The sequence below is a fragment of the Botrytis porri genome, assembly GCF_014898465.1.
Source record: "Botrytis porri strain MUCL 3234 chromosome Unknown BPOR_010, whole genome shotgun sequence".
NCBI classification, from domain to species: Eukaryota; Fungi; Ascomycota; class Leotiomycetes; order Helotiales; family Sclerotiniaceae; genus Botrytis; species Botrytis porri.
In genome coordinates, this window is record NW_024066084.1 from 994,266 (window position 1) to 1,020,906 (window position 26,641).

A 26,641-nucleotide genomic window follows, 5' to 3' on the forward strand; every position below is an offset into this window, starting at 1 on the left:
TTCTTTACAAATTCTTTACTGTTGCGGTTGATTGGACTCTCGCGAGACACTTGTGAGAACCGTCTCATTTTCGCCAAAAAGAAGTCGGCAAGTGCTTGGTACCAATAACTCTCCGGTATCTTCGTCTCCTTTCTGGCCTGATTCGGAATCAGAGATTCTCCATGCTTACAGGTCTTGGTTTCTTTGTTGTTGGCACTTCGCTTCTATCTTTGAATAAAATGGCGAGGTGTAGGGACCGTTATTCATCGCTGCTATTCTATGCATGTTCTTTGATGCTTGAGGCTTCCTTGTTCGATGCTCAAGTCCCGAGTAAATATATAACATTCCGCAATGGGTTGAATATAACACCATTGATCTGTTGTTATTTCAATTATACATCACCCATCTTACAATCACTCAAAACATCACAAAGCCTTCAACATGCCACCCAAAGCAGCTCCTTGCAAACATGTTATGTTATCTGACGAAGAACTGGCATCGGGAATCACCAGTTTGGATAATATACAAGCTGGAGTAGAACAATTTCATACAAATGGAATTGTCATAGTTGAGAATGCCATTCCTCATGATATTCTCGATAAATTCTACCAGAAGATGGATACCGATGGTGCTAAAAGGTTGCAAGATCCGACAGTGTTTTTCAATCATGGCAACGAGAAGACCAATTTCTCCATATGTCCTCCTCTATCCAAAGAGTGGCTCGCCGAAGATATATGGGCCAACAAACATGCTGCTGCAGTAATGGAGGGTGTATTTGGGAAACCACAACTAGCATATGCGGGAAGTAATATCAACCTCCCAGCTTCAGATCCAAAGTCTCGTCAGGCTGTACATGTCGATACTTACTACGAACATCACCCATTTCCCACCTGCATCGAGCTTTTCATGTATCTCCACGACGTATCCCCCACAAATGGCTCTACCGAACTCTGGCCCGGCTCTCATATCAAATATGATTTGAAAAATTTAGTAGACCACGGTCGTGGCTGGGTAAAATCATCAGCTTTCAATCGTCGTGCAGAATATTCTCCCCCCTTCCAACCCACTATGCCTAAAGGTTCCATCGGCATCCGTGATCTCCGCCTCTGGCACGCCGGTATGCCCAATCTGTCAAATCAGAATAGGATTATGCTTGGGTTTATCTACTTTCCTCGCTGGTACCGCAGTCCCATGCGCATCATGCTTCCTGAGAACTGCAAGCCTATCGTGGAGACATGGACACACGTTGATGCGGTTGGGGCGACGACGTTTGTGGATGGGGAAGTAGATCATTTGGATCAGACGTTGGGAACGCTGGCCTATTTGAATTTTACACAGGATCCGAATTTGGGGATAAAACAGATTCGGGCGAAGATTGATAAGGAGCAGGGAAGAGAGCCGAATGCGATGTTGAAGGTTACGGAGAATGATTACTGGGCTCCGGGGAGGAACAAGTTGAGTGAGTCAGCGGGTGATAAGTTTGGCGGGATGAGATCGCGCTCGAGTCGTAGGGGTAGAGGAGGCAGACAGCTTGATCCTTTGAAGCCGAAGACTGGGAGTATTAAGAAAAAAACTTGGAAATAGGTGACGAAAAACGGATCCGAGAATGAGTGAGGACGATGGAATGGCTGTTATTTCTCTAAGAATTTATATTTCTCTGTTTTGATTATTTATCATGTACGAATACGAACCAATCTGTACTGTTGCAACTATAATGTTCATGTATTGATGCTGGATATCTAACCTTTAATGATCTATTAAATAATACCAACGAAACGCTTGTATAGCAAAAATGAGAAAGTCGCGCAGAACAATAACCATACCCGAAGAAAGATTAACCAACCATAGTCTACCATCCTATCCCATCCCATATTCAAAACAAATCCTAACAATCTCAACAGCCGCCCCTCCCCCTTCAAATAGGCGAAACCGGGCTCCCCGATCTCGGCAACGGATCTCTACTATATGGCGGAACTAAAGATCTATTAGCCCTTCCCATACTCGGGCCTCTTGCATACAGACTCCCACTTCTACTATTTCTCCTCCTCCTCTCCCCCGACGATCCGTTCAAAATCGTCTTCGTAATACTCCCGCTCATCATCGCAGCCACGATGCTAAAAATCCACGTTATCCATTGAAGCGCTAACATTACTTTTCCAGGCTCGATGTTCGTCTCTGTGTTTTCTCCGCTTGAGTTTGAGTTTGAGACGGAAAGGGAAGATGGGGGATGCACAGCCAATGCTGCGCCGGATGAGGTGAGCGAATACGCAGCGGCGAAAGCTACGGCTGCGGAAGTCCAAAAGAGGAGTGTGATGGTGAAGATGTGGGAGGGAGTGTTAGTTCCGTTTCTTTTTATGATTCCACGGGCGGAAAAGAGGGTTAGGAGGGCGAAGAGGAAGAGTAGCGCGGACATGGCGGGGATGACGAAGGATATGCTTGTTTGGAGATCGAGTGCGTATTGGAGGGTGGAAAGGGGAGTAGTGAAGTTGTAGAGAGTGGTGAGGATGAGGGGGGATTTTCCGACAGAGAGGGTGCAGGTGCGGCCCGTGGTGGTGGGGGCGCAGAGGGCTGCGGATTGTTAGTAGTTTACGAGTAGGGGACCGAGTGGGTAGCTTACAAGTGTAGGAAAATCTGACTTCGTCGGAGAGTGAGGCAACGTAGATGTTGTCCATACCGGGTGAGTCGGTTGCACAGCCGATCAGTAGCAGAACTAGAACAATCACATTAGAATGCTTCTGATGGCGAGTATAGAGAACCTACCATGAAATAGTAAGATGGGAAATCCTAAAGCATATAAGGCAAATGTGATAAATGCTAATTTGAACCTTCCTATGTCCGACGATTAGCAAATTACTCAGAGAAGATAATACCAAGTGAGCCCACCCCAGCCATCAAGACGCGGTCTCCTTTCTCTAGAAGGCATTTTGTTATGATAATGGACTTTCCGCTTCAAGTTTGTCAAAGTTTGATTAAGATCGATAAGAAGAAGTTGCGTTTCGGTTCCAGTCCCTTCATCAATATTGTGAGGCAGTTATCCAAGCTAATATAGACACTGGCAATCACTTTATGGACAATGTTTGTATTTCAAAACACCTGAATCAAAATTTCATATATTCATTATACCACAATATTGAGTCATGTGGCGGTAAGGCAGTGGCAAGTATGATCATACAGATATATGAGAATTATTTCTGCCCAATTCAGGTCCAAAAATAGGTCTACAGATTGCGGAAATTTTGATCTTAGCTATAGTTTTGTTGCGATGACATGTATCAGGGAAGAAGCGATCTACCGACAGGATCGAAATCTATTTTCATGCAATGGCAAGCATGAAGAAGAGAAGTTTTCTCACTGGGTATGGTCGACTTTCGGGTCATATATCGAGGTTCTTCGCTAGATCTGGTGGAGGACACCTATCGATAGACCGGAAGTTCCAAGAGGCAAAGTGAACAATATTTTTGTCTGTCTTGTCTCATGCTATATGGAAAGCAGAAATAAAGAGACATATAAGCAGATCATATTCGTTAAAGAAATTTTCAGTATTTCAGAAATTCTTGAAAGCATTCCGAGAAGTATATTCTCACTCCGTAACCTAGTGATCCATCCGGTACATTGGCCATAGGTCGCGACCCACTGGGGCGGGGATTTGAACATCCAAGTGACAAGTTACTCGAACTCATCAAGGTTTGGCTCGTCATCGATTCGCCTCAAGACTTCTGAGGCAAATTGGTGAAATCTATGTGCACTCACTCGCCTTGGTAATTTTTCTACCATTCTCTACCGAGACCGCAAAATTCGCCATGAATTACAGCAATCTAGCTCTACCAATATAAAGTGGATATGATTTATAAGTCAAATCCACGCGGGTTCATATAGAAATTGCTGTTTCTGCTGTTTCTGCTTCGCATATTATGATATTCTTTTGGAGCTCAATGTGAATGACCTGGTAATTGTCCCAAATTTTGTTTCCCCGCTGAAGAACATGGTAGAAGCTCGAAATAAGTTGCACACCAAATCATGATTGATGTTCTGGTCCGAATTTGTAGATCAAATGCTTTAAATTTTCCAAGTCATTCAGAGAATCGATATCATATTTGGGAATCTAGCTTGATGTGTGGTTTATGTTGTCCAGAACATCAACCTTGAAACGTAAGGAGCAATCGCGTGGGTGTGGAATTATCAACTCTCGACTACAAACACGTGATAGTCTAGCTACACATGGGTAGTAATTACTATATTCACTCATCACTAGCTTGACCACACACCTTGCTCTCAAACAAACCATGAGGGAAAAACATATTATTCTATTGGATAGCCAGCACAACCTGTCTATACTATCTACACAAACCCAGAAACCAAATACAATTGCCATCTCGCCATCCCAAGAAACCGATCCATGAACCAAACATAACCATTCAGCAAATCCCCACCGGAAATTTCTCATTCCTTGTTTGGTACAAACAAATCCATAAACTCACAAACCGACATACCAAAAAACTCCATGCTTTTGGTTTTTTCTATAATCGTATCGATTCTCTCCTCACTCAGTTTCAATGCGAAATTCTTCCTTGCTTTCTTCTCTATCAGCTTTAAACTTTCTTTCCTTCTGGCATGGCCTTGAGGGAAGTGGATGACTATCTCCTCTAATTCGGTATCGTCGTTTAGAGTAACCTTGATTGCGTTGGCTAGACTGCGGAGATCTTGATTGTGGTAATCTTTTGTAAATTCCGGATCCTCCTTGATGGTGATTTTACCTCTCAATTCTTCCACCCGAGGATCTTTCGACCAGGAACTAGTGTTTTGGTAATCTTCAGTCTCGGGCAAAGAATTTTTGAGAAGAGTAAGGGCAATCATGTATCCAAGACTATGATCACGTTCTGAAGGTGTTTGAAGTGCTCCCTGTTTATTCATAATAACCATCGCTGCTTCCTGAGTTCGAACTTGGATACTTTTTATATCGCTCGTGGATACTTCCTTGTCTTTTAACTCTTGGCAGATTAATAGGGCGGCTTCGAATGCAGTCATGCCATGGCTTTCAGTTGTGTAAATTTTGAAAAATACGTTCTCAACCACGGAGGTACCGAGCGGTCGGGGCAGATCGAATGTGTTGCCTCTGAAGAGAACATCGTAGAATCCACATCGCGGAGCGCTCAAAACAGTTTTCACACCTGCTTGTCCGGTCTTTGCCATAAGTGCCATTTGTACAGCTCGCATACATGCATCACCCGCGGCCCAGTTTTTTCTTGGGCCAACATTGGGTGCTTGACGATATGCACGAAGAGGGTTACCATCAACCCAGGCGTGGGAGACAGCGGCTTTCGCTTGCTCTTTTGGAAGACCCATGAGCCAGGACACGACAGCTGTGGAAGCTACTTTGACAAGGATAACGTCATCTAGACCAGCTCTGTTGAAGGCATTTTTGCCTTGAAAACAGCCCTGAATTTCGTAAGCCTTGATTAGGGCTACGAGGACATGACGCATGGTGAGGATTGAATCTTGATCGTCTTTGGAAGTGGCTACGCGCGAGAGAACATCGGCTGTCGATAAGATAGCACCGAGATTGTCTGTGAGATATTGTCAATATTTCAATTGGACGATGAGGAAAGAAGTGTTGGTAATCATACCAGAGGGATGCGTCCACTCAGCGCCTAAAAAGGCATCATTATGATTGAGGTATCTGATCATAGCTCCCATATCAAAAGCACCCTTCGCTATATCAAGCTGATAATTTGTTCCGGGTAACTTAAATCCATTGGGAATGGTATCTGGAGAGGGGAAGGTAGGTCCAACCAGTTGAGAAAGTTCGGTACTTGTGGCAATGCTTTCGAGACCAGCTCCAATAGCATCAAGTAAAGCTGAAGTTGCACGGGTCCATGCTGAAGGAGAAGTAATCTCATAGTCATATGTGTAGTCAACGATCCTAGTGATCTCTTCATCGTAACAAGTAACGCCATTTCTGTCTACTTTTTCATCCCTCGTCCTGCGAGAAATTGAAGCCGTAGAGGCTGATGTTTGAAGTTCTATCATCTTCATGATGAGTGCGCCTGAATGGAAAAACGAGAAGAGAAAAAAGATGTGATTATTGAAAGCAGAAGGGAAAATGACAACATTAGCAAGCTGGGAGGAAATATCAGGGGAGGAAAGACTTCATATATCGGCGTATTTTACAAGTACTTGCTCCTCTCTAACCCAACTGTTCTCGATAATATATTTTGACCTACATGGAATACTTGGCCCAATGACCGTTTTGATCATCACAATTAACAACGAACCAGGAAGGCCATCGAACTACGGCAGACAAAATCCAAACTCTCCAAGCTATTCAGAACGTACAAGGTTACAAGCTGAATACTCGGTAGATTTTAGCGTACGTAGTGTTGTCCAGTACGAACTCCTCTCCTTATCAATTTTCCAGCAAGCAAGTTGCCTTGCATGCTATTTGAAACATAACCAGGGAGAGTCTCGCAAATTTAGCCCCAGGTTGATTTGAGGATCTCGGTTGGTAGACGTGTATCCATCGGCCATGTATATTTCCCCACTCGGTTCGTTGGTGACACAGCCGCTCATGATTATCCTTGCCAAGCTGCATTGGTGTGCGGCCACGCATGTCGACTATAGAAATTGATGACACGACTTCACCGCACTAAGTGATGTGGATTGTCTTTTCGAATTTGTCTGTACTTTTCAAAAGACAGTTCTTATCCAATCAGATTACAAAGATGCAGGCTCTGTGTAAGAGGCACACGATGCATTCTGCTTGGATTGTCATTGATTCGACTTGAGAGCGAGCATCCGGACTCCGAAGATGGAGCAATCACCCCAATTACTCATCATGAAGCAAAGAAAGAATTGATGCAGAGCTTCGACAGCAAGTTCATCTGTGAGCCAATCGAGCCAATCCACTCATCGCAGCCTGGATTCGGAGATGTGGCCAAAAAATATTTCTGAGATGCTTCTTTGATCATCGAGAGAGAAGTGGACAAAAAATCCAGAAACATACAACAGTGGGGATTCGCTGGTGGTCACCCACCCAACTACTAATCCACCGATCTGAAGCTTGTGTATGGCAGAGCGGACGGGATGCCCAATTCTCTTCAGTCTATGGTCGTATGTGACAAACTCAGACTTGTTACAGAATATACCTCAAATCATTACGCACTTATACTAAGCAAGCAGAACATAATTTCGATATAACAAACCTTCCCGCAGTTGCTAGTAAATCCGAAGTATTTAGCTTTTCTGACACACATCATGAATTGGATACAAAAAACATCAAGCTTCCCCCTAAGATATTCTCAAACAGATACTTTACACTAGTAGTTATGAGTGTCTTCCTCTTCCCGAACCGTCATTCTCTCCTCGTTGTCTGTTACTTCTTCCGCAGCTTCTCCTTCCTCAATAAGCTCTTCTTGCTCAGTGACTGACTGCTTCAGCATCCTTAATCTCTGATGACTGATCCTTTTGCTCCCAATTCACCATGCCGTAATTATCTTGAGATCCCTGTGAAGGGTGGCTGTATAGAAAATCCAATAAATGGAACGGAAACATCTCCATAGGGCCACGGTACACTCGAAAGCATTTTTCAAACATGTTCAAAGCTTCCTCAAGTCTAGATTTCTTGTACTGATAGTTTTCTGGGACATGATACTCATCTCTCCAGGGGTTGCAGTATTGGTCAGGTTTGCAGCAAGAATGAGTTAATCCTATCGATTTGAAAATAATTATTCTTATGCAATCATATGAGTATTGCTTCAGCTGCATCGGCGTTGGATTAGTCTTCATCGCCCATGAGCGGTAGAGGCTTTCTATTGCCCGCTTTGGCCGAACAAAAAACTGGGATACTTTCATCAAAATCGATGTCGGCGTACATCCACGTGGCGAGCACAAACAATTGCAGTCATCGTGACCTAGATTGTCTATTGCCAGGTGCCTCGCTATGTATTATGTATCGTTGTATACTCCTCCTTCAGTAAAGCTGAAATAAGCCCCAGGGTATGCCATCCGCGCAGCACAGAAATGTAAACCATGCCAGGCTACATAGATGTGTTCCGAAAAATCGTTTGCTCCTTTGAGAGACTCCGATTTTGGTCTAGTTTCTCATCTTTGTTTTCGTGATTATTTGGAAGAGGAGTCCTTGCAATAAAACCATGTCTCCCGGACCACTGTACCACAGATTAGTTATTGAGGTGTATGAAGTCAAAATTACGGCAATTATACGTTTGCATTCATATTCTGAACCTCTTGAGTAAGAAGTTGAGTGTTGGCACTTATTTCGTCAACTCTTGGCAGATTGTGTTCTGTATCTGCCTTCGTGCTGTTTGCAACTAGGATGATTTTCTGGGACTGCAGGAGTAACTCTTCAGTGTTGATCAAAACAGTGCGTGCAATCTTGTGTATTTGATCTATGTGAGGGATTGTCTTCTTGCTATTCTCCAAGACTTCCGCTGATTCTTGACAAAGACGATTCATTTGTGAGTGCATTATCCTAATGCATGCTGTACTGTTGGAAGAATTTTGGTCGATTTTGTGAACCAAAGAGTGTGTCTGTTGGACACCTTGATATGTTTGATCCACGATTGGTTTTATTTCAGCTGAGAGCTTTCTAAATGGTGTGTTAGTCTTCCTATCTGAGGGAATTTTGAGGCTAGATACGCTGGTATCAAAGCACTTAATGCAAGGCCTCGACTTTGTGGCGCTTGCCAAACCAAATCGCCAGACTTGCTTTATATCCACAAAGATTTAATGTGAATTTATGCTATCGATATTTCTACACACAAATTTGTTTCGGTCAGCCACATAGATATAGAAGTTTTGTGTCGCTCGAGGCGCCCACAAACCGCCATAACTTCTTCTTTCTTTTTCGCCATCTGGACACCCTTTCATCCTCGACGCCAAGATCGATCAGTTTTCTGGTTTGTGAGAACAGTAAGTAGCCCCTCGAGGTTCCTGATTTGGTCTATGTAGTGAAATGATAAGATCTCTATCTGGTCTATCGAAGTTACTGACTGGAGTATCGCATGGCGGTTTACGTGAATGCTCTCGGCGATATCTAGCTGCTGACGCAAGTCTACAGTATACTTGAAGGTTTTGAATGATCTGTGGTGCATCGCGAATGTCGGTAAAAAAACCGATCTAATTTCAAGTAGGCACGGAGTCCAATGTCAACAAATTGAACAATGGCAGCAGCTATTCCTATAGCCTCAGCCATTTAGTGCAGTAAGCCAGGGGGGCAAGGTGTATATATAATAGTACTAGATAAAAAATGCTTTCAGATGAAACATACGAGAGCAGATCATTCTATTTGAGTATATCAAGTTGATGAGATTGAAAGTACAATGGAATGCTCATTGATGAGGCTACGATATATGAGTGTGCCAAGAGATTTTACATCTCTATGTATAATTATTCGACGAATTGTACCACAAGCAAGCAACCGAGGGCTGTGCAGACCACATCCAAACCTATCCTGTGTAAAAAATCCCCCATTCATCAGAGAAATTGCTTTCTGGAGCATTCGTTCAGGTGACTAGGTGCATATAAGCGGACGACTGCTTAGTCCCACGTTATATCAACTTTCAATTGTGGTGACTAGCCATAATACAGTGCCATCAATCGCTTTATTGAGGATAATTTGGTAACCGAGTGCATTGGTATAATAGACGTTCCAAGTCCTATCACACGCATCGACAATACCAGCTGCAAAACGTAACTGCACGAAGATCAGCTATGGTATGTAGGCTTAAGCACCGCCTCCGGTATCTATGGCTGGATCGATCTATACGGTGGTGATAAGGCTCTGAGTATGAAAGTATTTTTGTTCGAACATCAAGCATGTCGAAAAACACATGCACCAGCAGGCCGCACAACCACGTACTTGTGTACGACGAGATTGTGCAACCGAACAATAAATTATTCCATTCAGAAAACTTGACACGGATGAGTTTGCGCTCCCAGAGCATACTGAAATAATATAGAAGAAATACACGTCAATCCAGGTCTACTTAGTTGTCTGGAAGCATTGCCTTTGGGGTGATTGGCTATATTACACAATGATGGCTAATTAGATGCATATACTTGTAGTTTAAAAAGACATCAATCATGTAAAGCAAAGTCAGGTCAGTAGTCCAAAATGAACGGTGAAACATCAACAGCCTTCCTATTCCCCATTATTCATCCTTATAGCTCTTCATTTTCAGTGAAATAATACAATTCTTCGAAGCCGTTTGTCGAGTTCTTGGATGTCTCACTTTGAGAAGAAGACTAGATGGAACAAATGTTGAATGGTGTCATGAAATTCCCAGTTTCCAACCTCGTCTTCTTAATTGAACACTGGTTCTTCAGTGTATGAGCGATTCATAAGATCTGAGTTGCATACATTGGGCGAAAATCAGTAGCCAAGATATTTCAGCCACGACATATTGAAGACTTCTGCAACATATGTCCAGTATGGAAGACCGGTGTCTTTGGCAGATCCACCGCTATTATGTAAATTATTTGTAGCCGCAAATTGTCGATCGTAATTTTTCGTGCCATTTGCATGTATTTGCTTGACAGACTGAGTTCCTCCTCCTCTAGCCGCAGTGACGATCCGTCCTTGCATACCACAACATACAATGGCCTCTACCCCGCACTTATCATGATGTCAACATTGCACGATCGAATTGCAGAGCCAAGATGTAGAAGCGCCTTCTCCCTCAATGAGTACCGTGATTGATTGTGTGTCGCCATTGTGCAGTAGGTTTTCGCGGCTCGTTTGACAATCCTTCTATACGAACAATCTCAGGTTTTGAGGCTGGAATCAATTCCAGAGAAGAGTAAGAAAATTTAACAAATTTGGCCGTTTCTGTTTCAGTTCTACATAATGTTACACAAAAAACATATGTTGGTGCCTAGAAAAGATAGGTACCTGCAGCCTCTTACGCCAAGTCGGGCTAAGCCAGGACATATCTTACATCTTTGAGTTGCGATCTCCACGTCAACCTCATACACTTTTCAACCTCATCTACCAGTCGTTACCACTAAGCATATGTATATAGTGTTAGGCTTGATTCAGCTGGAACAATCTTGGAAATGTGAGAAGTGATTAAACCTAAATCTTAGGAACTTGTGCTAACACGCGCAGTTTGGATTCGCAAACTCTCATAGCAGAGAGTGGTGAGAAAGTTTCATACGCGATAATTGCGTACTCGATATTTATCGTGGATGAATCAGACATTCTTTCTCTGATTTGAAGCAGAAGCTTGTCATTAAAAGAACCGTGTTATCAAATATATAATCCGGTGTGAGAGCATCGGCTTGCCGGTGGTTAAGAATCTCGGTCGAATCTTGCACTGCAATATCAAGAAGCCAAGACGGCTTGAGACTTTGTTTCTGTCATTGAAAAGGAAGAGGGAGCGGGGCCCTAACTGTTCAAAAGCCTCAATAGAAGAAATCAGGATCTGCACGCAGGTGACAGACCTGATTCTTCATGCTCGAAATCCCTCAACTTTGATCAGCAGGCTCAATTACAGAATATTGAGAACGTGGCAGAACTTGCCGTTGACAGGTAAACTACACTTTTTCATAGGCAGATGCTGTGATGTTTGGCTTTCATGTGCTGGCCGCCATACTCTGAGAAAGTTATCTCCTCGGAATGTCTATCACTGCTTAACAAAGGCTTATCACCTATATAAGCATCCTTTTCCGCAACAAAGCCTGTCTTTCGAGCATCAATCTGACAACATATAGCAGCCTTACCTAAGACTACTCAAACTTCAAAACTTCATCATGCATTTCAAGCTTACACCACTCCTCCTTCTCCTCCCCCTTTCCCTTGCCCTACCCGAGCCAATTGCAGAGCCAGTTCCAGAAGCTGGTTTCAAAGAAGGAGGCGCCATCACACCTCGTGATGGGCCCGATACACTCATAGCCCGTGCTTGCTCCTACAACACTGGTTGTACATCCCAAAGCGGAGCCAGTGCTGGAAAGTATTGCGGTTTTTGTACCCAAGTACGCGGAACGTATCATGTCGGTGACATTTATCAGTGAGTAGTTTTTCTTTCCATTTGCCCTTTTATTATCGAAGCTACATGTTCAAGTCTTTCCATCGTAGCACTAAGTGAGCCGCAAATGATAACAGTTGCTGACTTCGGCATTTAGAGTCAATGGTGGCTCTGGGTCCTCGAGCTGCTGCAGTTATGGAGCAAGCTCGGCATGTGCTGCACGTTGGCCAGCTGTCAGCCCAAAGTAAGTGCATTCATGTAAAAATTTATACCAAGCTGATAATTCTAGTGTTCTTGTCAAATGCGCCAACAATGGAAGAGGATACTAGCTGAGTGGAGGCCATTGATTAGCTGGAAAGCTCACTCTTTTTCCTGATCTAAATTGCGAAGTAGGCTGCCGAGCAAACTTGAAGGTTTTGCTTTGCCCATAGTCTTTTCTGGTGAAACTTGCGAATGGTCTTCCCAATCTATGTATTCCTTGCGTTTTGTTCAATGACAGTCTTTTGGTATTACGTAGCCATAACCAATGAAACAAACCCCTGTTGAGTACCAAGGATTACGGAGCCATCGCTCTTGCTAAAGGGCATCTGTCTCAACATTTAAATTCAATGCTGTGAAGCATATTGCTTATTGTTGCATGAAAAGGAGCTGTTCAAACAAAGAAACCAACATAGAAAAGAATCTTTACAAGAGAGTGCTGGGGAGAAATTGGCTTGTGTACAAGCCACAAGACAGGCAAGCGCAAGTAAACTCAAAAGACAAGATGCAGGGAAGGACATCTCGAAACCAAATCTTGACGCCGGCCGCCCAAGTATGTTACTGTAGACTATCATTTAAAAGATGGGTAGAAGTGAGCTTCGCACTGGAATTTTAGCAATTATGCCGAGAAGCCTGAACAGGAAAACGAGAAGTATCGCCATCGACACCTTTGCGTATGTATTGGCCTCTGAGAAAACATGTACCCAAGAACGATACATGCTTTTGGTTTGTGTGATTTCTCCGATTGTGTTGACTTGTCAAGACAAACGAGAAGAAAGGGGAGGGAGGGGTGTGTGAAAAGTGGGATTAATTGGTCATCGATAACAAAAGTGGGTCGTCAGCCTTGCATTGAAGGCTGCCGAGCTCGGCTTCAAAATATGTTTCTAACCCCTCCAATCCATGACTCTCTACAATTAAGCAACAACTACATATCACAATGCCTTTTCGTGCAGACTCCCCATTCAACTTGCAGACATGTGCTCGACCTAATATTCTTGCATTAGAGCCATATCGTTGCGCACGAGAGTAAGCGTTCAAAAATCCCATCTATAACGTCTGTTTACTGACTCATATTTTCATTCAGTGATTACAAAGATGATGGAACAAATATCCTTCTCGATGCCAATGAGAACGCTTACGGCCCATCTCTTCCAGAAAGCGTCACTTCAAGTCAGTCCCTCAATTTCCTTGGGTTGAACCGCTATCCTGATCCTCATCAACATCCTCTGAAATCTCTCTTATGCGAATTGCGCAATACCCACCATCATACCGATCTGCCCCTCGACCCTCTGAACCTCTTCCTCGGCGTTGGTTCCGATGAAGCAATTGATGCTCTTCTCCGCTGCTTCTGTACACCCTCAGTCGACTCCATTCTCGTCTGCCCGCCAACTTATGGCATGTATAGTGTATCTGCGCAAGTTAACGATGTAGCTCTCGTTAAAGTGCCATTGCTACCAGCTCCTGAGTTTGGTCTCGATGTTCCGGCTATTCTTGACACACTGTCAAAATCACAACCGAAACCCATCAAGCTCATTTACATTTGTTCGCCTGGAAACCCTACTGGATCCTTAATTCCAAAAGAACAGATTGAGCAAGTACTATTACACAAGACTTGGAATGGTATTGTGGTGGTCGATGAAGCATATATAGATTTCTCACCTGAAGGATCGTCACTTGCAGAATGGGTGAACGAATGGCCAAATTTAGTGGTGCTGCAGACGCTGAGTAAGGCATTTGGTTTAGCTGGTATCAGACTTGGTGCTGCATTCGCTAGTGTTGAAGTTGCGGCTTTGTTAAACAACTTGAAGGCACCATATAACATTAGTTCACCTACAGAGGCTCTTGCTTCTCAGGCGTTAAAGGAAGACGGATTGTCGGTTATGACGGCACATAAAGAGAAGATTGTGGAGCAAAGACAGAGATTACTTAATGAATTACCAAAGGTCAAGGGTGTAGGGCGATTCAGAGGTGGCGTAGCGAGCAATTTCCTGCTCGTGGAGATTTTGAATGAGAACGGGCAGCCAGACAACGAGGTTGCAAGAAAAGTGTACGAAAGCTTAGCGGAGAACAGGGGAGTCGTGGTTAGATTCAGAGGAAAGGAACATGGCTGTCTTGGTTGTGTGAGAATAACTGTTGGGACGGAAGACGAGGTAACGAGGTTCTTGGGACAAATTGGCGGAGTTATCGAAGAGGTTTGGAAAGGCGAGGGAGCCAAGGTAGAAAGTGCTGAGGCAGAGCAGAAGAAGGAATTAGCAGCTAATAATATCTTGGCATAGAAAAGAAGGATAGACATATAGAAATGATATAGATACCATATCTTGTTTTGGAATTTGAACGTCTGGTAACACACAAATTCTCCAAAGTGGCGATTCCGTGAAGCTAAGGTGTGTTGCACAAGTGCCCAAGACAGTGTAGCCACATCCCGTCAGGCTTCAAGGTATATCTCGCCTATGAAAGGGCCATTTTGGCGATATATGAGTGGGAAATTTTCATCTAGAGCCAAATTGCACATCTCAACCACACATAAATTCCAGATTCATACTGATGATACACTCTTAGGGGCTCCATATCTTTCATGAAAGGCAAGCAGCACCTCGAGCTTTCTGAGATCAGGAAAGCTATCAAATTGCTAAAAAAATCAGCCAGTCTATGCCAATGTTCCTCTGATACCTGCACATAAAACAGAGCCATGTCAATTCCAATACACATGATGCGAAAGAAACACAACTTAGAACGATTTCGTTATCTCAATAGGGCATCCTAACGAAGCTAAAGTACAGATCTAGACAGTCCTATTATTGTCTTGACGCCGCATAACTGTAAAAGACAAATGAGAAATATTAAAACCTCTCCTATCAATTGATATCCCATCCACATATACACGGCCACCTTGATACATCATTAATCCCCCTAAAAACTGATCTGAAAGTGAAGAACTTGTAAACTCTGCTCTTGTCAGATTACCAATCATCATACAATCAACTAGCCCTCCATACAATTTCCTGATGACGAAGCGAAGAGAAGAAGGAAAAACAAAAAAAAAATTTGATCACCACATTGTCGGTATGTGGCCTATTATACACGTCGGGAAGACGTTGGTATATACCATAGCATACTTCTTTTCATATTCAACCTTAGATATCTTGGTGTTTCCAAGAACCCAAGTGTAGATGACAACTCACAAGAAAGGACGGCTCAACATGTAGTCGATGCCAAGCCACTTCTCATGGTGAACTCCATACTCTCCCTCACAATACTCAGCAATGAATGTATAATAAGCCTCTTCGTCTGAGATCAATTTATCCAGTTCATTCTCAGCAAGACCCCATTCTTCTTCCGGCAAATCATCTTCGACAAACTTAGATGGATCATCATCGCCATCATTATCATCAACTTGATCGGCGATCTTTGCTGGCTGTGGACGGTACTCCTCGCACGGGGAGTGTTGATAAGTGAGGCCTGGTATTTGAGGAAAATTGTTACACTCGCAACGTTGATACTGACCCATGTGTGATAGATTATCCTCACGAGCCGCTCCCACAACCGAGACAGAAGGGACTCTCCAAGTACAAGTTAAATCCCACTTCATGTCTGTAAACCCCCTGACGATTTCGTGGGCTCCACAGAAGGCACAGAAACTTGGAGGGTGAAGGCAAATATTGCCAGGAATGTCGTGAAATGTAATTTCCCCTTTCTGATAGGGGTCAACATCTTCAACAACCACGTATAGTCTCTTCAAGGAACTAAATCTGGCGAGTACATTTGATGTGGAGTGACAGAAATATTCCATCCTGTTAGCCGAAAATCTCTCGGGTACATCCAAATAGATTGAGTTGACAGCGACTCTTGCAATCGATTTCAAATCCTGTCTTCCTACTCCCATCTTACCAAGCGGGCCAATGTCAACATGTTCGAACCAACCGTTCTCCTCATATTTATAGCCCGTAAGCCAGTCGGAGAAGTAGACAACATCGATATCATATCCCATGTAAATATTCGCCGGGTGGGATGGTGTTGGAAAGCACAAATTGTAGACATTTTGCGCAAACGATCTGGCTTCTTTGTTCTAAAGAAGTTGGCTTGTTAGCGACATTTACTATCATACTATTACGGGGAATGAGCAGTGTATTCAATAGCCCTTACTGCAGTCCAAAAAACAAACAGTTCAAACATTCAATCCCTCTAAATATCGAGTTTATCTCAGGTAATGAAATTAATTTGATTATTGGACTGGTTTAAAAATGATGAATGTCTGAAATGGACAAGTATATATTCGAATTCTCAAAATTAGAATCATAGATTGAGCTGCTGTCCGGACTCTTGGAAACGCTGGGATTAAGCATCTTGACGAGGACGTTTCCGGATAACAAAACACGGGACATTTAAACAGGTCAAACGTACTGTGTGCAGTAGAGAGGGTGGTCTAGAATGGAACGACAAGTACTTGTCTTTGTCTCTGTCGTAAATGATATCAATGATTCGGGCACCAGGTAAGCTCAATTTCCAAATCATATGGCGTAACTCAAAGGAAAGCTTCCGAAACTTTGGAAACCTTGGAAACCTACTAGGAATTACTGGTAGGACCGCATTAATGTGATCAGGTTGCACAATTTCTTGAGATGAAGAAGAACTCATTTTCGCTTATATAGACCAAGATGAGAACTAAGATTGATGTTTTGAAGAAAGGAAATGGTTGTCTGTGGTCGGTAGTTGTAAAATTGGCTTCAATATCGACGATCTATAATGAGAAGTTCGTCAGTGGATATTGCTAGTGAACGAGATGGTATTTCATAACTTGACTTGCAGAGAGGAATAAAGAGAAGATACCTGTAGTAATGTAGTATCGGACGAGATATTCTCAATGGTTTGTATGCGACAATCGCCCAGAAGTCGTCTGCCTAAGAAGAAGGTGACAATATGCTTAAAGTGTTGTAACCAGGAGGACTTTCGATGAAGCTTCTTTATCATGTATGGAATGAGGTAGATTGCTTCTTTGTACTCTTGATATAATATGTCCAATTTACTATATGATATTCTTCAGATGAAACACAAAAGTCTCAAGCTAAATTCTGAGATGACATTTTGACTAGGAGATGGTTGCCAACAGGTTGTTCTCCGAACCTTTTTGTTTATCGAAAGAATCAGATAAGATAATCAAGTCAACCTCGAACATATAAACAATCAAAGCATATGGACTCGAAGAAAGAAGGTGCATTAGGTCCGTGCGACATCAAATAACAAACAACAACTTCCTTTTCCTCAAGACCTTCAACTTCAATCCACTTTTGCCTTTTTCTATTGTCGGCTTCTACATCTCGAGATGATTTCTGAAAAAGAAAATCGACATGAAAATGCGTGGGAGGAAGATGCTTTATTAGAGCTTCTCTTTAGAGCCCCAAATTTAGTAACTGATGATGATCTACTAAACATATCTTTGAGCAACTTAGCTAAGAATGTGAACGATGAATCACCAGCTTCTTTGATCATGAGAATATACTGTCGATGGCTCGAAGTCCATCGGAGAAGCCCATTGCAATTACTTAAAGCTTGGCCAAATACGATTAAGCAGTGGGTGGAATCATTGGAGCACCGTGGAGTTGATAAGGAAGCAGTAATCGCACACGTTGTGGATTGGAAGAAAGCCAATGGTCCTTCCACACTCAATGGCCGGAAAAGATGGATTGAGGAAAAGCACCTTCCTTCTGTTGATGAGATTGAAAGAGTGTTTGATGAAAAACACGGCTTAACCAAAGATAAACCTTCGGATGAAGGATACTCTGATGGAGGTGAGTATCGATCAGACAAGCTCTCAAGTAAATCAGATCCTGGAGGCAGTCATTCAGAGTATGTTCCACCGAGTTATATCTGCAATCGATGCGGGAAGAATGGTATGAGCCCCTTTCGAGAAATACTCTAATGATCAAGGGTCTTTATCTCTATCACGGAGATTGCATAATGGAACAAGTCACGTCCACTAACATTCAATAGGCCACTTGGTCAAACAATGTCCAACAAATATGGTGAATAATCATGATCAAAGTACAACGCGGAAAATTGCTGACACATTTTCAGGATCCTGCTTTTGACCAAAAGCCACCGAAGTCATATAAATGCTCGATTTGCAACAAATTCGGAAAGCACTGGTATTCGCTATGCCCAGAGAACACCAAGAAAGACTCCATCACCCAAAAACGTCTGGTTGCCGGGATGAAAGCCAAAACCCAGCAAAGAACCTTAGACAAGAGAGATAGCTGCAAGGCAAAACGAGGGGGAATGTCAAAAACAAACAATTCCGAAAACAAAGGCGCAGAGCGAGATTCGAGGCTTTGGCGAGGCGGAAAACTGGAGGCATTTGAAAAATCAGGTTCTTCCAAACGAGAACAAGCAATGGCTTTGGATCACAGTATCGGCCGAGAGTCAAAATTGCCAGCTCGTAACAACATGCTTGAACAACTTGCCGATGTCGAGGAACGTATACACAGAGCCTCCGTGGCTATGGCAGAGGATACCGGGATGTCAATGGAAACCGTGGCAGGAGTGACTGGTGTGTCGATCTCCAATGTGGCCTCTACCATCATGGCAGCTAATCGCAAGCGTGCTCGCTCGATGGAAATAAATGATATCGATTACAAGGAGCATCAACGTACCATCAGACAAAAAGTTGAATATGATGATAGAGAAGAGCTAATGCATGATGTTGATGACACAAGATCCCTACATTTGGACGCCGAAAGGAACGACGCAGACGCAAGGGGAATTCTCAGGGAAACGAATCCATATACCGCAGAATTTGAATTAAGCCAAAAACTTCCAACTAGAAACTCGACAATTTCAACCGGAAACTTTGTGCAAAGCCAAGCCTCTGATATAAATATGCGCCCACGAGATGTTTCGCCTATGGATACTTCTAGCGAAGACGACATTCGAACTCCTGTGGATGATATGGAAGCAGGATGTGACTCGCCAAGAGTTCGTTCGGAGACTCCAGAGAGAATCTATTCCGATTTTGTTAAGGGCCTGATTGCAAATCGAACAGAAGGTCATATTGTAAACCTGAGGAGAAGACGCCGCACAGCGGTACAGTTGTGGGATGAAGATGACCAACGTCGTATGGGACAACTGGAAATTGCAACATCGTAAGTTACATACCTTTTATCCAACGGGCATATGAGGTATCTATGTTAACGATAATCAGACCCCCACAAAGCTCCTCTCCATTGTCTTCTGCTTCATCGTTGGTCTCAAATCATACATTCGACCGTTCACCTGACCGAGTTCCAAGTGAGATTCCTTACTTCAATCTTGACAAAAGCACGTCAACCTCCCCAGGTTCCGATATTGAAATGCAAGAGTAAACGTCCGAAGACCAGGCACATGTTAATGACGGTAACACCTCGATGGATGCTGCGAGCGACCAATCGTTGTGACCATAGCTGTTTCTATATGAAGGGAGTTTTGAAAATTGATGATATGGCGGATGTTGAAAATAAATAAGCAGCTACTTCGCAAAGTCTGAGCTGTTTATTACACAGACTTTGACATTCATTTTGCTTCTAAAGTAGCTCGCTGAAATTGCTGTTGTATGAAAGTTGGTAACTAGGAGGCATGGCACACTGAGTGATAGGTGACAAAAGAAGAGCGTTTTAGCTTGCTATTTGTGCAAGGAGAGAAACATATGAATCACAGTACCTCAATAATGCTGCCACTCGCGTGACAAATCTAGTTTTTGACTGTGACTTCGCCTTGCGCCAGTTTTTATGCCTGCAGTTAAACTCCTAGACTCCTAGCTTTCCCTTTGGTATCGACTGCTACTAGCTGATTACTGCCATTAATGTTGGCCAATTTTAGTAGACTAGCCTCTCATGTTTCCACAATCATTCCAATTTATCCAGATGTTCCAACCTCGTCAAGACGACCTGTTTACTCGTCTCCTCAATTTCTCCAGCCAAAAATACTTCATCTAATATGGCATACACCTATCATCACAAAAAATCAGCACTATTCCATTCCCCTTTCATCTCCACCTTGCACTCTCTCATTCGAAATTCACAATCCCTGATCCCCTCCAAAGAAAAACATACTTTATAAAAATTAAACACCAAATCCAATTCACACACATTCCCAAAAAAGCTATCCAGCACCTCGACAAAAAAATGTATCGCCTCTAGATACGCCAACTCATTATCATTAGCATCGACGCAGGCGCAGAAGAACAATCCCGCATAGCGTCGATACACAATTTTGTTATTGCGAAACTCGACGAAATTCGATTGATATTTTTGATCGCGCGGCGCGACGAGTCGGTGCACCTGGTGAGTGGTTAGATTGCATGTTGGAAGGATAGGGGGGGGGAATGTACTTCGCCCTTGAGCTTGATCTTCTCTTCGTCGTTGTAGGGGGCGTACCATTTCGCGAGTCGCGTTTTACCTCTGGGTAAGGGGATGGGTGGTTAGTGATGATGGGGAAAGGTTTGGGTACGGGGGAAAGCACTTACTGGCGGTTTTGTATTAGGATGAAGGAGAGAACCATGGTGTAGATGGTTGTGGAGCTAGAAAGGGAGATAGATGGTTGTGAGGTGAGGTTATGAAGTCCGGATATTACGGTGGTCGGGATGTGTCGGTGGGGTGGTTTTAGTCGTTTGTACAATACCTAGTAGTTTACGAACCTCACTTCGCTGGTAATGTATTCTACAATGATTTTTTATTCAATATTGGTTTTCGAGTACGATATGGGATTTCATAAATGATACTGCACTTGCAAACATGTTACGATTTCAAATGATCAATTCCCAACCTCAATTTCGAACAATTGGCTGCGACTCGGGAATGAATACACAACCCCTTTTTAATTATCTTCGAGTTGGAATCACAGCGGACAATTTTTACTAAGCAGTTGTGAAATTGACGTTCGTTTTTATTCATTTCTGATAATCTATAAAGAAAGGTTCATCAATATGAAGTATTCACTACAACATTCATAATGATAAGAGTTGATTCAAACAGGAGTTGCAAACAATTTTCTCCAAACATATCGGGTTAGTCGAACTACATGGTGTTGAGTAGACATTACATTCGGCTGGGTTTTAGCGGCCTTCGTCCCCTTAAAGATTTCGTTGCTTCCGGTTGCTCCGCTCTGCGCTGTTGAAAGAAGAAAGTAGCTTTACTCTACTTCAATAAATTTCTCGTCGCAAGTTGCCCGAGTTTAGCATGTCTCTTGCTTTCATACACATTTCTCTCGTCTCGAGATTTTGGAGTTTTTACTGTAAGCTGGCTAGTGTCCTTCCCAGTGTCTTGCCTGCTTAGCTTTCGCATAAGATGCAATTAAGACTAAATTCTCCGTATCTCTCACCACTACCATCGTGGATAGATTTAGCAACTATAATACCGTCAAGATTTCAGAAGAATGCCTTTCTTACAACCTGTAAGCATGAAGTCTGCATAGCTCAAAATCCGATAAATCATTGCTTACACTTATGCTCAACTTTTCCACAGCGCACTTGATGGCAGCCACTCCGATCATAAACCTCTCCTGATCTAGAAGTATATTGTAAATTCCTGGAAATGTCTCTCAATCCTGTTGACCGAGACGTCTTGGAAGGTCAAGGAAGATTTACACGTGTTTTTTCTTAGCAAAATGTAATTCCACCAATCCTCCCAGAAACAGTCAACCTTCACTAATCTCTTGCACGTTCTCAGTCAAAAGCTCTCCGCTCTTTGACCATAAAAGTCCAAGATCCGTACCTCCAAACTTTCTAATTTGATACTACGAGATCGGAGCGAGGATAGGAAAGCTCTCTGAGAAGTCGTGTTGTAATCTCAGGTCGTCGTTTGCTTCACTAGTGATAGTGTCAATTATGAATTAGATTTCAGCACTAAGCTCCCTAGAGTCCCTCGAATGAATATTCTCGACGCTTGCATCGTCCTCAAGCACGTCAGCTCACTCATGATGGCTCTCAGAATTTCGTCTGCTGTAAAAGAGTAGAAGGTGGTAGGGTCATAGAGTAAGCCCTCACAAATACCATAGAAATGTCACTGTGAAAGTAGCGCTGTCGGCGGAGGAGAAAGGAAAGAGGCTTTAGGAAGCTCTCACATAAAACGTAGGGGATATAATAGAATAAATAAAAACTAATTATCTTTTTCTAAATTACACCAAAAAATATATAAATATTAGCTACAAACAATATCATATGATCTGTGCGTGATTTCCGCGCAAGCTCTGGATCAATCGAAACAACAAATAGGTGATCAGTAATAATGCTCCACAAGAATCTAAAGTAATCCTATTAAAGGAAATTGCTCAATTATGCCCCATATCATTATCTTCAACAATACCAGGGATTCTCAAGTAGAATCAACATCTCAAATCACATACTCTACCACACAATACAACAAAGAACCAGTCCTTACACTGCCATAAAACAAATCCTCCATCTCCCCACCCTCACCCTCACCCCCTTCCCTTCCCCCCCAGATATTACACCAGCTCAGATAAGATATCTACCCGTGATTCGTGAAATTACTTACACTTTCCCCTCCAACTACCTACTTGCATACATATCATATCATGTTGTCTATTGCACGCATATCCTCAATTCCCGTACACTTATTTATACCATCTCCACCCCAGACAAGCATCAACATCAACCTCAACTTCAACCCAGCTCCCCGGCCCCCAGAACAAGAATCGGAGCCTACCTAGCACAAACCCTCAATACCCATCATGACGTCATCTTTGCAAAATCACTGACTACCTGACATCATCTAGATAGCTAGATAGCTAGATACACATAACTAGATCAAAAGGCTCCTCGAGAATTCTTCACCCAAGCGATGGATTCTAGTAAAATGAACGTGTGGTATGCCCACCCACCTCCTTTGGTAGAATCAAAATCACCCCCCAAACCCAAACCCACAACAATCCAGAACTACCACCACCACAATGCTACCTCCTCCCAAAACTCCCGAATACACATTCACACATCCACAATACTGCCTCTGAACCCGGTATAGACGAGTATATCTACACCCATCTACTACCTTCCAGCACTCATTCACAATCTCAACACCAGATAATTGAGTAGTGGAATGAAAGATACCTAACTAGCTACCACATACTACATATCCCCCCCTCTCCTCCCACCCCCCAAAGCAACAAAGCCCTAAAACAAAGAAGGAAAGTCCCCATAATCTCTAAATATCCCGTGGATATATAATATACCCAATATACCTACCTACCTACCTGCTTGCAAAACCAAGACATAACACCTACACAAACACTATACATAAAGCCTACTCGTAATAACTAAACCCAACACTCATATACAACATCAAAACCACCACCAAATCCATCCCCCTTCTCCTTTCCTTTCCTTCCTCTTCCCTAAAATCAACAACTAATATTATTTAATCTCCATCCCATCTCATCTCATCCCATCCCATCCCATCCATCCTATCCTATCCTATCCCATCCCATCCTATCCTATCCTATCCCATCCTATCCTATCCCATTTTATTCTATTTTATTTTATTTTATCTTATTTTATTTTATTTTATTTATTTTATTTTATTTTATTTCATTTTATTTCATTTTATTTCATCTTATCTTATCCCATCCCATCCCATCCCATCCCATTTCATTTCATCCTATTCTATCCTATCCCATCCTATCCCATCCCATCCCATCTCATTCTATTCTATCTCATTTCATTCCATTTCATTCTATCCCACTTTTCACTCTTACCTCCCAAACCTCAATTCCAAATCCAAGCCAACCTCAAAAAACCCTCAAACCCCCTTAAAACACATAATACAACACAATACAACACTCACTCACTCACTACCTACCTACCAATAAATCTCATATCATATTATATCATACCATATCATAGCATCCACTTCCTCCAAGTCAGATCCCCGACCCCACCTCATCGAAGCCCACGAATGTCAGATTTCAAAACTCCCATTGATCAAGTGATTATGCCTATCTACGTACCTATTTGGACATCCACTATACAAGAAGAGATGGGATTTCGCTTACCAGAGCAACAGAGCAGAGGACATTTCATTAATTATAATATCAAGAGTAGGGCATTTCAGGCGCCAGCTTACTGTTCACTAACCGGTAACCAAACAGTTCGACGTATGCGAGCTCGTTAGCATGTCGAAACACACACTCTAATACTCACCCAAACCTCAAAATCACTTCAACACAAACATTCATCACACCACCCGTGTAAACTAGAGATTTTGAAAATTTTCATTTTAATTGGGAAAAACGCAAAAAGAACTATAAAGCCCTCCCTATGTCCGTAAACAACGCAAACGCTCCTTATAAAATATCATCAATAACCGTAACGTCATTCCTGCCCACCCATTCCACTCCATCCCATCCATCCATTAGAAGATACCCACTTGGAACCAACCAAAAGGCAGCGACCAACAGAACTAACGAAGTCGCACAACTAAATAAAAAACTAAGAGAAAAAGCTTCACAGACACCAAAGTTTGCCGTGCATTTCGTGCCAGTCCCTGTATTTCCTTCACCGGATCTCGTAATATGGTAATCGTCGTATGCATATCAATCTGCGTGATTCTCGCTGACTCCTTGTGTTTTTTTCTCAGCTAATAAACGATATAACTTTTGGTTTCTGTATTTGGACCCCTCAACTGAGGATATGTTGACCTCTCGTTTGAGAGTTGTGAGGAGTCTCCGTTCCACGATGTGTTGCATTTGTGCTACATTTATGCAGCAATGAGTGGCTCCTCCTCAGTAGCAATTCCGGATTTGAACTCCTCCTTTGGTGCTGTTGGGAAATCCTCTTCCTTGATACCGTTGGTCTTGGCAGTTGGGGAGGCTACTCTGCTAGCTTCTGGAGATCCAGAACGGCTTCTAGCGCTTCCGATCATCTCTTGTGCCTTGTGAGCATACTCTCCAGCATATTGCTTGGTGGTCTCCGCAACGTGAGAAGCGTGTTGACTAGCAAGCTGCTTCACTTGTTCGGTTTGTTGGTTGACAATGCTCGAGATTTGAGCGAGGGTGTTGTCAATAAGCTCCTTGTTGGTCTTGTAAACAAGTGGGGAGATGAAGAGAACTGAGGTAGCGATGAGAGTGAGACCCCAGAATGGAATGAGCTTAATCAAGTAGTAGGAGATGAAAGATCCGATCAAGGCCTAGTGAGGTCAGTATTTCATATTTCATGGTCAGGAGTTTGAGGGGATCTTACAGTGAGAGAAACAAATACATTCTCGGCAAAGAGAACACGTTGTGACTCAATGACGAAGAAGTTGATCAGTTCATGGACATCACCGAGTAAGCTATCAAGAGTCTCTTTAGAAACTGTGTAGTACTTCTTAGGTCTGAATTGAGAAGTAAGTCCATGCGAGAAAGCTAACTTTCCAAGACCTTCTGCGAGAACCGTCACAAACAAAGTCATATATGTAACCTTGAATGAGTATCGGAGGATATCAAGATATCTGGCGGCGAAGATGAACAAAACAGTAGAGAGGTATGCAATTCCAGATGCACGAGGATTCTCCCATGATAACAAGTTGTAGAAGAAGGAATGGTAATGTGTGAGTTGTTGACCGGTAGCGGTTTGAGTGGTAGGGGTGGTGCGAGAGCTTGCGAGGTTGGAAAACTCGACTTGAGTCTTTTGATGTTGGTCTCGTACATTATCTGCCATTGGGCCTATCGAGAAAATATCAGTATTGTGGTTTGCAAACATAAGCTATGAGACATGATGGTACCGTTTACAACACTCTGAGTGACAGGGTGGTTTCCAACCGCGTTGGCAGCTGCAGATGCATCTGAATTGATTGATTAGTTTCTTTCCTGTATTGATCTCATTGTGCGAAGTTTGAACTGTTTCATTATTAGCGACATGGCCTCTGGTGGTTTGGTTGATAGATGGATCGATGTAGCTTACCTTACTGTCATAGACTGTATTCTTTGCGTTCTCCATTGTGCTAGTAGTCCCTTCAGTGGAAGTTGCACCAGCGTTGGAAGGAAAATCCGACATAATATGTATAGAAATTGATGGTTGTGTGTGGAAGAAGGAAAATCGTCGAGGGAGCTTCTGGTGATCAGCTTGTGAAGGAAAGGTGATTGAGATTTGTTAGACGATGCGATGTATCGTGTTGTTGTTATGAAGGTGGTGTCTTTTTCTTTGAAGGTTGTATCTGGCCAAGGCTTTTTGTTTAAAAAGAAAGCAAAAGTACTGGGTACGACAGTCTTTCACAGTGTATCAATTGAATTGCAATTATGACGAAAGCTGGCAAGAAGAGGACCGATGGATTCTTTTGTCCTTTTTCTTTCTGACCTACGACAAGCTGCAGTAGTGGGTTGAGAAATGGGAAGAAAGTGGAGTCAATATGGTCGCACTTGCACAAGCCAAACAACTTCTAGAGGGAAGAGCTTGATATGGA

At 42.9% G+C, this 26,641-nt stretch overlaps 9 protein-coding genes across 9 annotated transcripts; 4 read left to right on the plus strand and 5 right to left on the minus strand.

Moving 5' to 3' along the window:
* Positions 1-420: 420 nt before the first annotated feature.
* EAF01_007746 (uncharacterized protein) lies at positions 421-1,563 on the plus strand (the record flags this gene model as incomplete). The annotated part of the gene is made up of 1 exon (XM_038916002.1): positions 421-1,563. The coding sequence occupies one exon, from the start codon at positions 421-423 to the stop codon at positions 1,561-1,563; it is 1,143 nt and encodes a 380-aa protein (XP_038768473.1).
* Positions 1,564-1,894: 331 nt separating this feature from the next.
* EAF01_007747 (uncharacterized protein) lies at positions 1,895-3,019 on the minus strand (the record flags this gene model as incomplete). The annotated part of the gene is made up of 4 exons (XM_038916003.1): positions 2,863-3,019; positions 2,740-2,808; positions 2,597-2,689; positions 1,895-2,547 (listed from the first exon to the last, which is right to left on the minus strand). The coding sequence occupies exons 1-4, from the start codon at positions 2,900-2,902 to the stop codon at positions 1,895-1,897; spliced, it is 855 nt and encodes a 284-aa protein (XP_038768474.1). The 5' UTR covers positions 2,903-3,019.
* Positions 3,020-4,419: 1,400 nt separating this feature from the next.
* On the minus strand, positions 4,420-6,012 carry EAF01_007748 (uncharacterized protein; the record flags this gene model as incomplete). Its single annotated transcript, XM_038916004.1, has 2 exons — positions 4,420-5,543; positions 5,604-6,012. The coding sequence occupies 2 exons, from the start codon at positions 6,010-6,012 to the stop codon at positions 4,420-4,422; spliced, it is 1,533 nt and encodes a 510-aa protein (XP_038768475.1).
* Positions 6,013-11,745: 5,733 nt separating this feature from the next.
* EAF01_007749 (uncharacterized protein) lies at positions 11,746-12,289 on the plus strand (the record flags this gene model as incomplete). The annotated part of the gene is made up of 3 exons (XM_038916005.1): positions 11,746-12,002; positions 12,118-12,204; positions 12,250-12,289. The coding sequence occupies 3 exons, from the start codon at positions 11,746-11,748 to the stop codon at positions 12,287-12,289; spliced, it is 384 nt and encodes a 127-aa protein (XP_038768476.1).
* Positions 12,290-13,155: 866 nt separating this feature from the next.
* Positions 13,156-14,494, plus strand: EAF01_007750 (uncharacterized protein; the record flags this gene model as incomplete). Its single annotated transcript, XM_038916006.1, has 2 exons — positions 13,156-13,244; positions 13,303-14,494. The coding sequence occupies 2 exons, from the start codon at positions 13,156-13,158 to the stop codon at positions 14,492-14,494; spliced, it is 1,281 nt and encodes a 426-aa protein (XP_038768477.1).
* A 902-nt stretch (positions 14,495-15,396) lies between these two features.
* EAF01_007751 (uncharacterized protein) lies at positions 15,397-16,853 on the minus strand (the record flags this gene model as incomplete). The annotated part of the gene is made up of 2 exons (XM_038916007.1): positions 15,397-16,284; positions 16,620-16,853. 2 exons carry the CDS (start codon positions 16,851-16,853, stop codon positions 15,397-15,399), a joined length of 1,122 nt encoding a protein of 373 aa, XP_038768478.1.
* Positions 16,854-17,538: 685 nt separating this feature from the next.
* EAF01_007752 (uncharacterized protein) lies at positions 17,539-19,573 on the plus strand (the record flags this gene model as incomplete). Its single annotated transcript, XM_038916008.1, has 4 exons — positions 17,539-18,106; positions 18,207-18,238; positions 18,291-19,354; positions 19,414-19,573. 4 exons carry the CDS (start codon positions 17,539-17,541, stop codon positions 19,571-19,573), a joined length of 1,824 nt encoding a protein of 607 aa, XP_038768479.1.
* Positions 19,574-20,092: 519 nt separating this feature from the next.
* Positions 20,093-20,747, minus strand: EAF01_007753 (uncharacterized protein; the record flags this gene model as incomplete). The annotated part of the gene is made up of 4 exons (XM_038916009.1): positions 20,093-20,194; positions 20,300-20,527; positions 20,578-20,647; positions 20,713-20,747. 4 exons carry the CDS (start codon positions 20,745-20,747, stop codon positions 20,093-20,095), a joined length of 435 nt encoding a protein of 144 aa, XP_038768480.1.
* A 4,211-nt stretch (positions 20,748-24,958) lies between these two features.
* Positions 24,959-26,235, minus strand: EAF01_007754 (uncharacterized protein; the record flags this gene model as incomplete). The annotated part of the gene is made up of 4 exons (XM_038916010.1): positions 24,959-25,387; positions 25,441-25,904; positions 25,964-26,023; positions 26,148-26,235. The coding sequence occupies 4 exons, from the start codon at positions 26,233-26,235 to the stop codon at positions 24,959-24,961; spliced, it is 1,041 nt and encodes a 346-aa protein (XP_038768481.1).
* Positions 26,236-26,641: the final 406 nt, after the last annotated feature.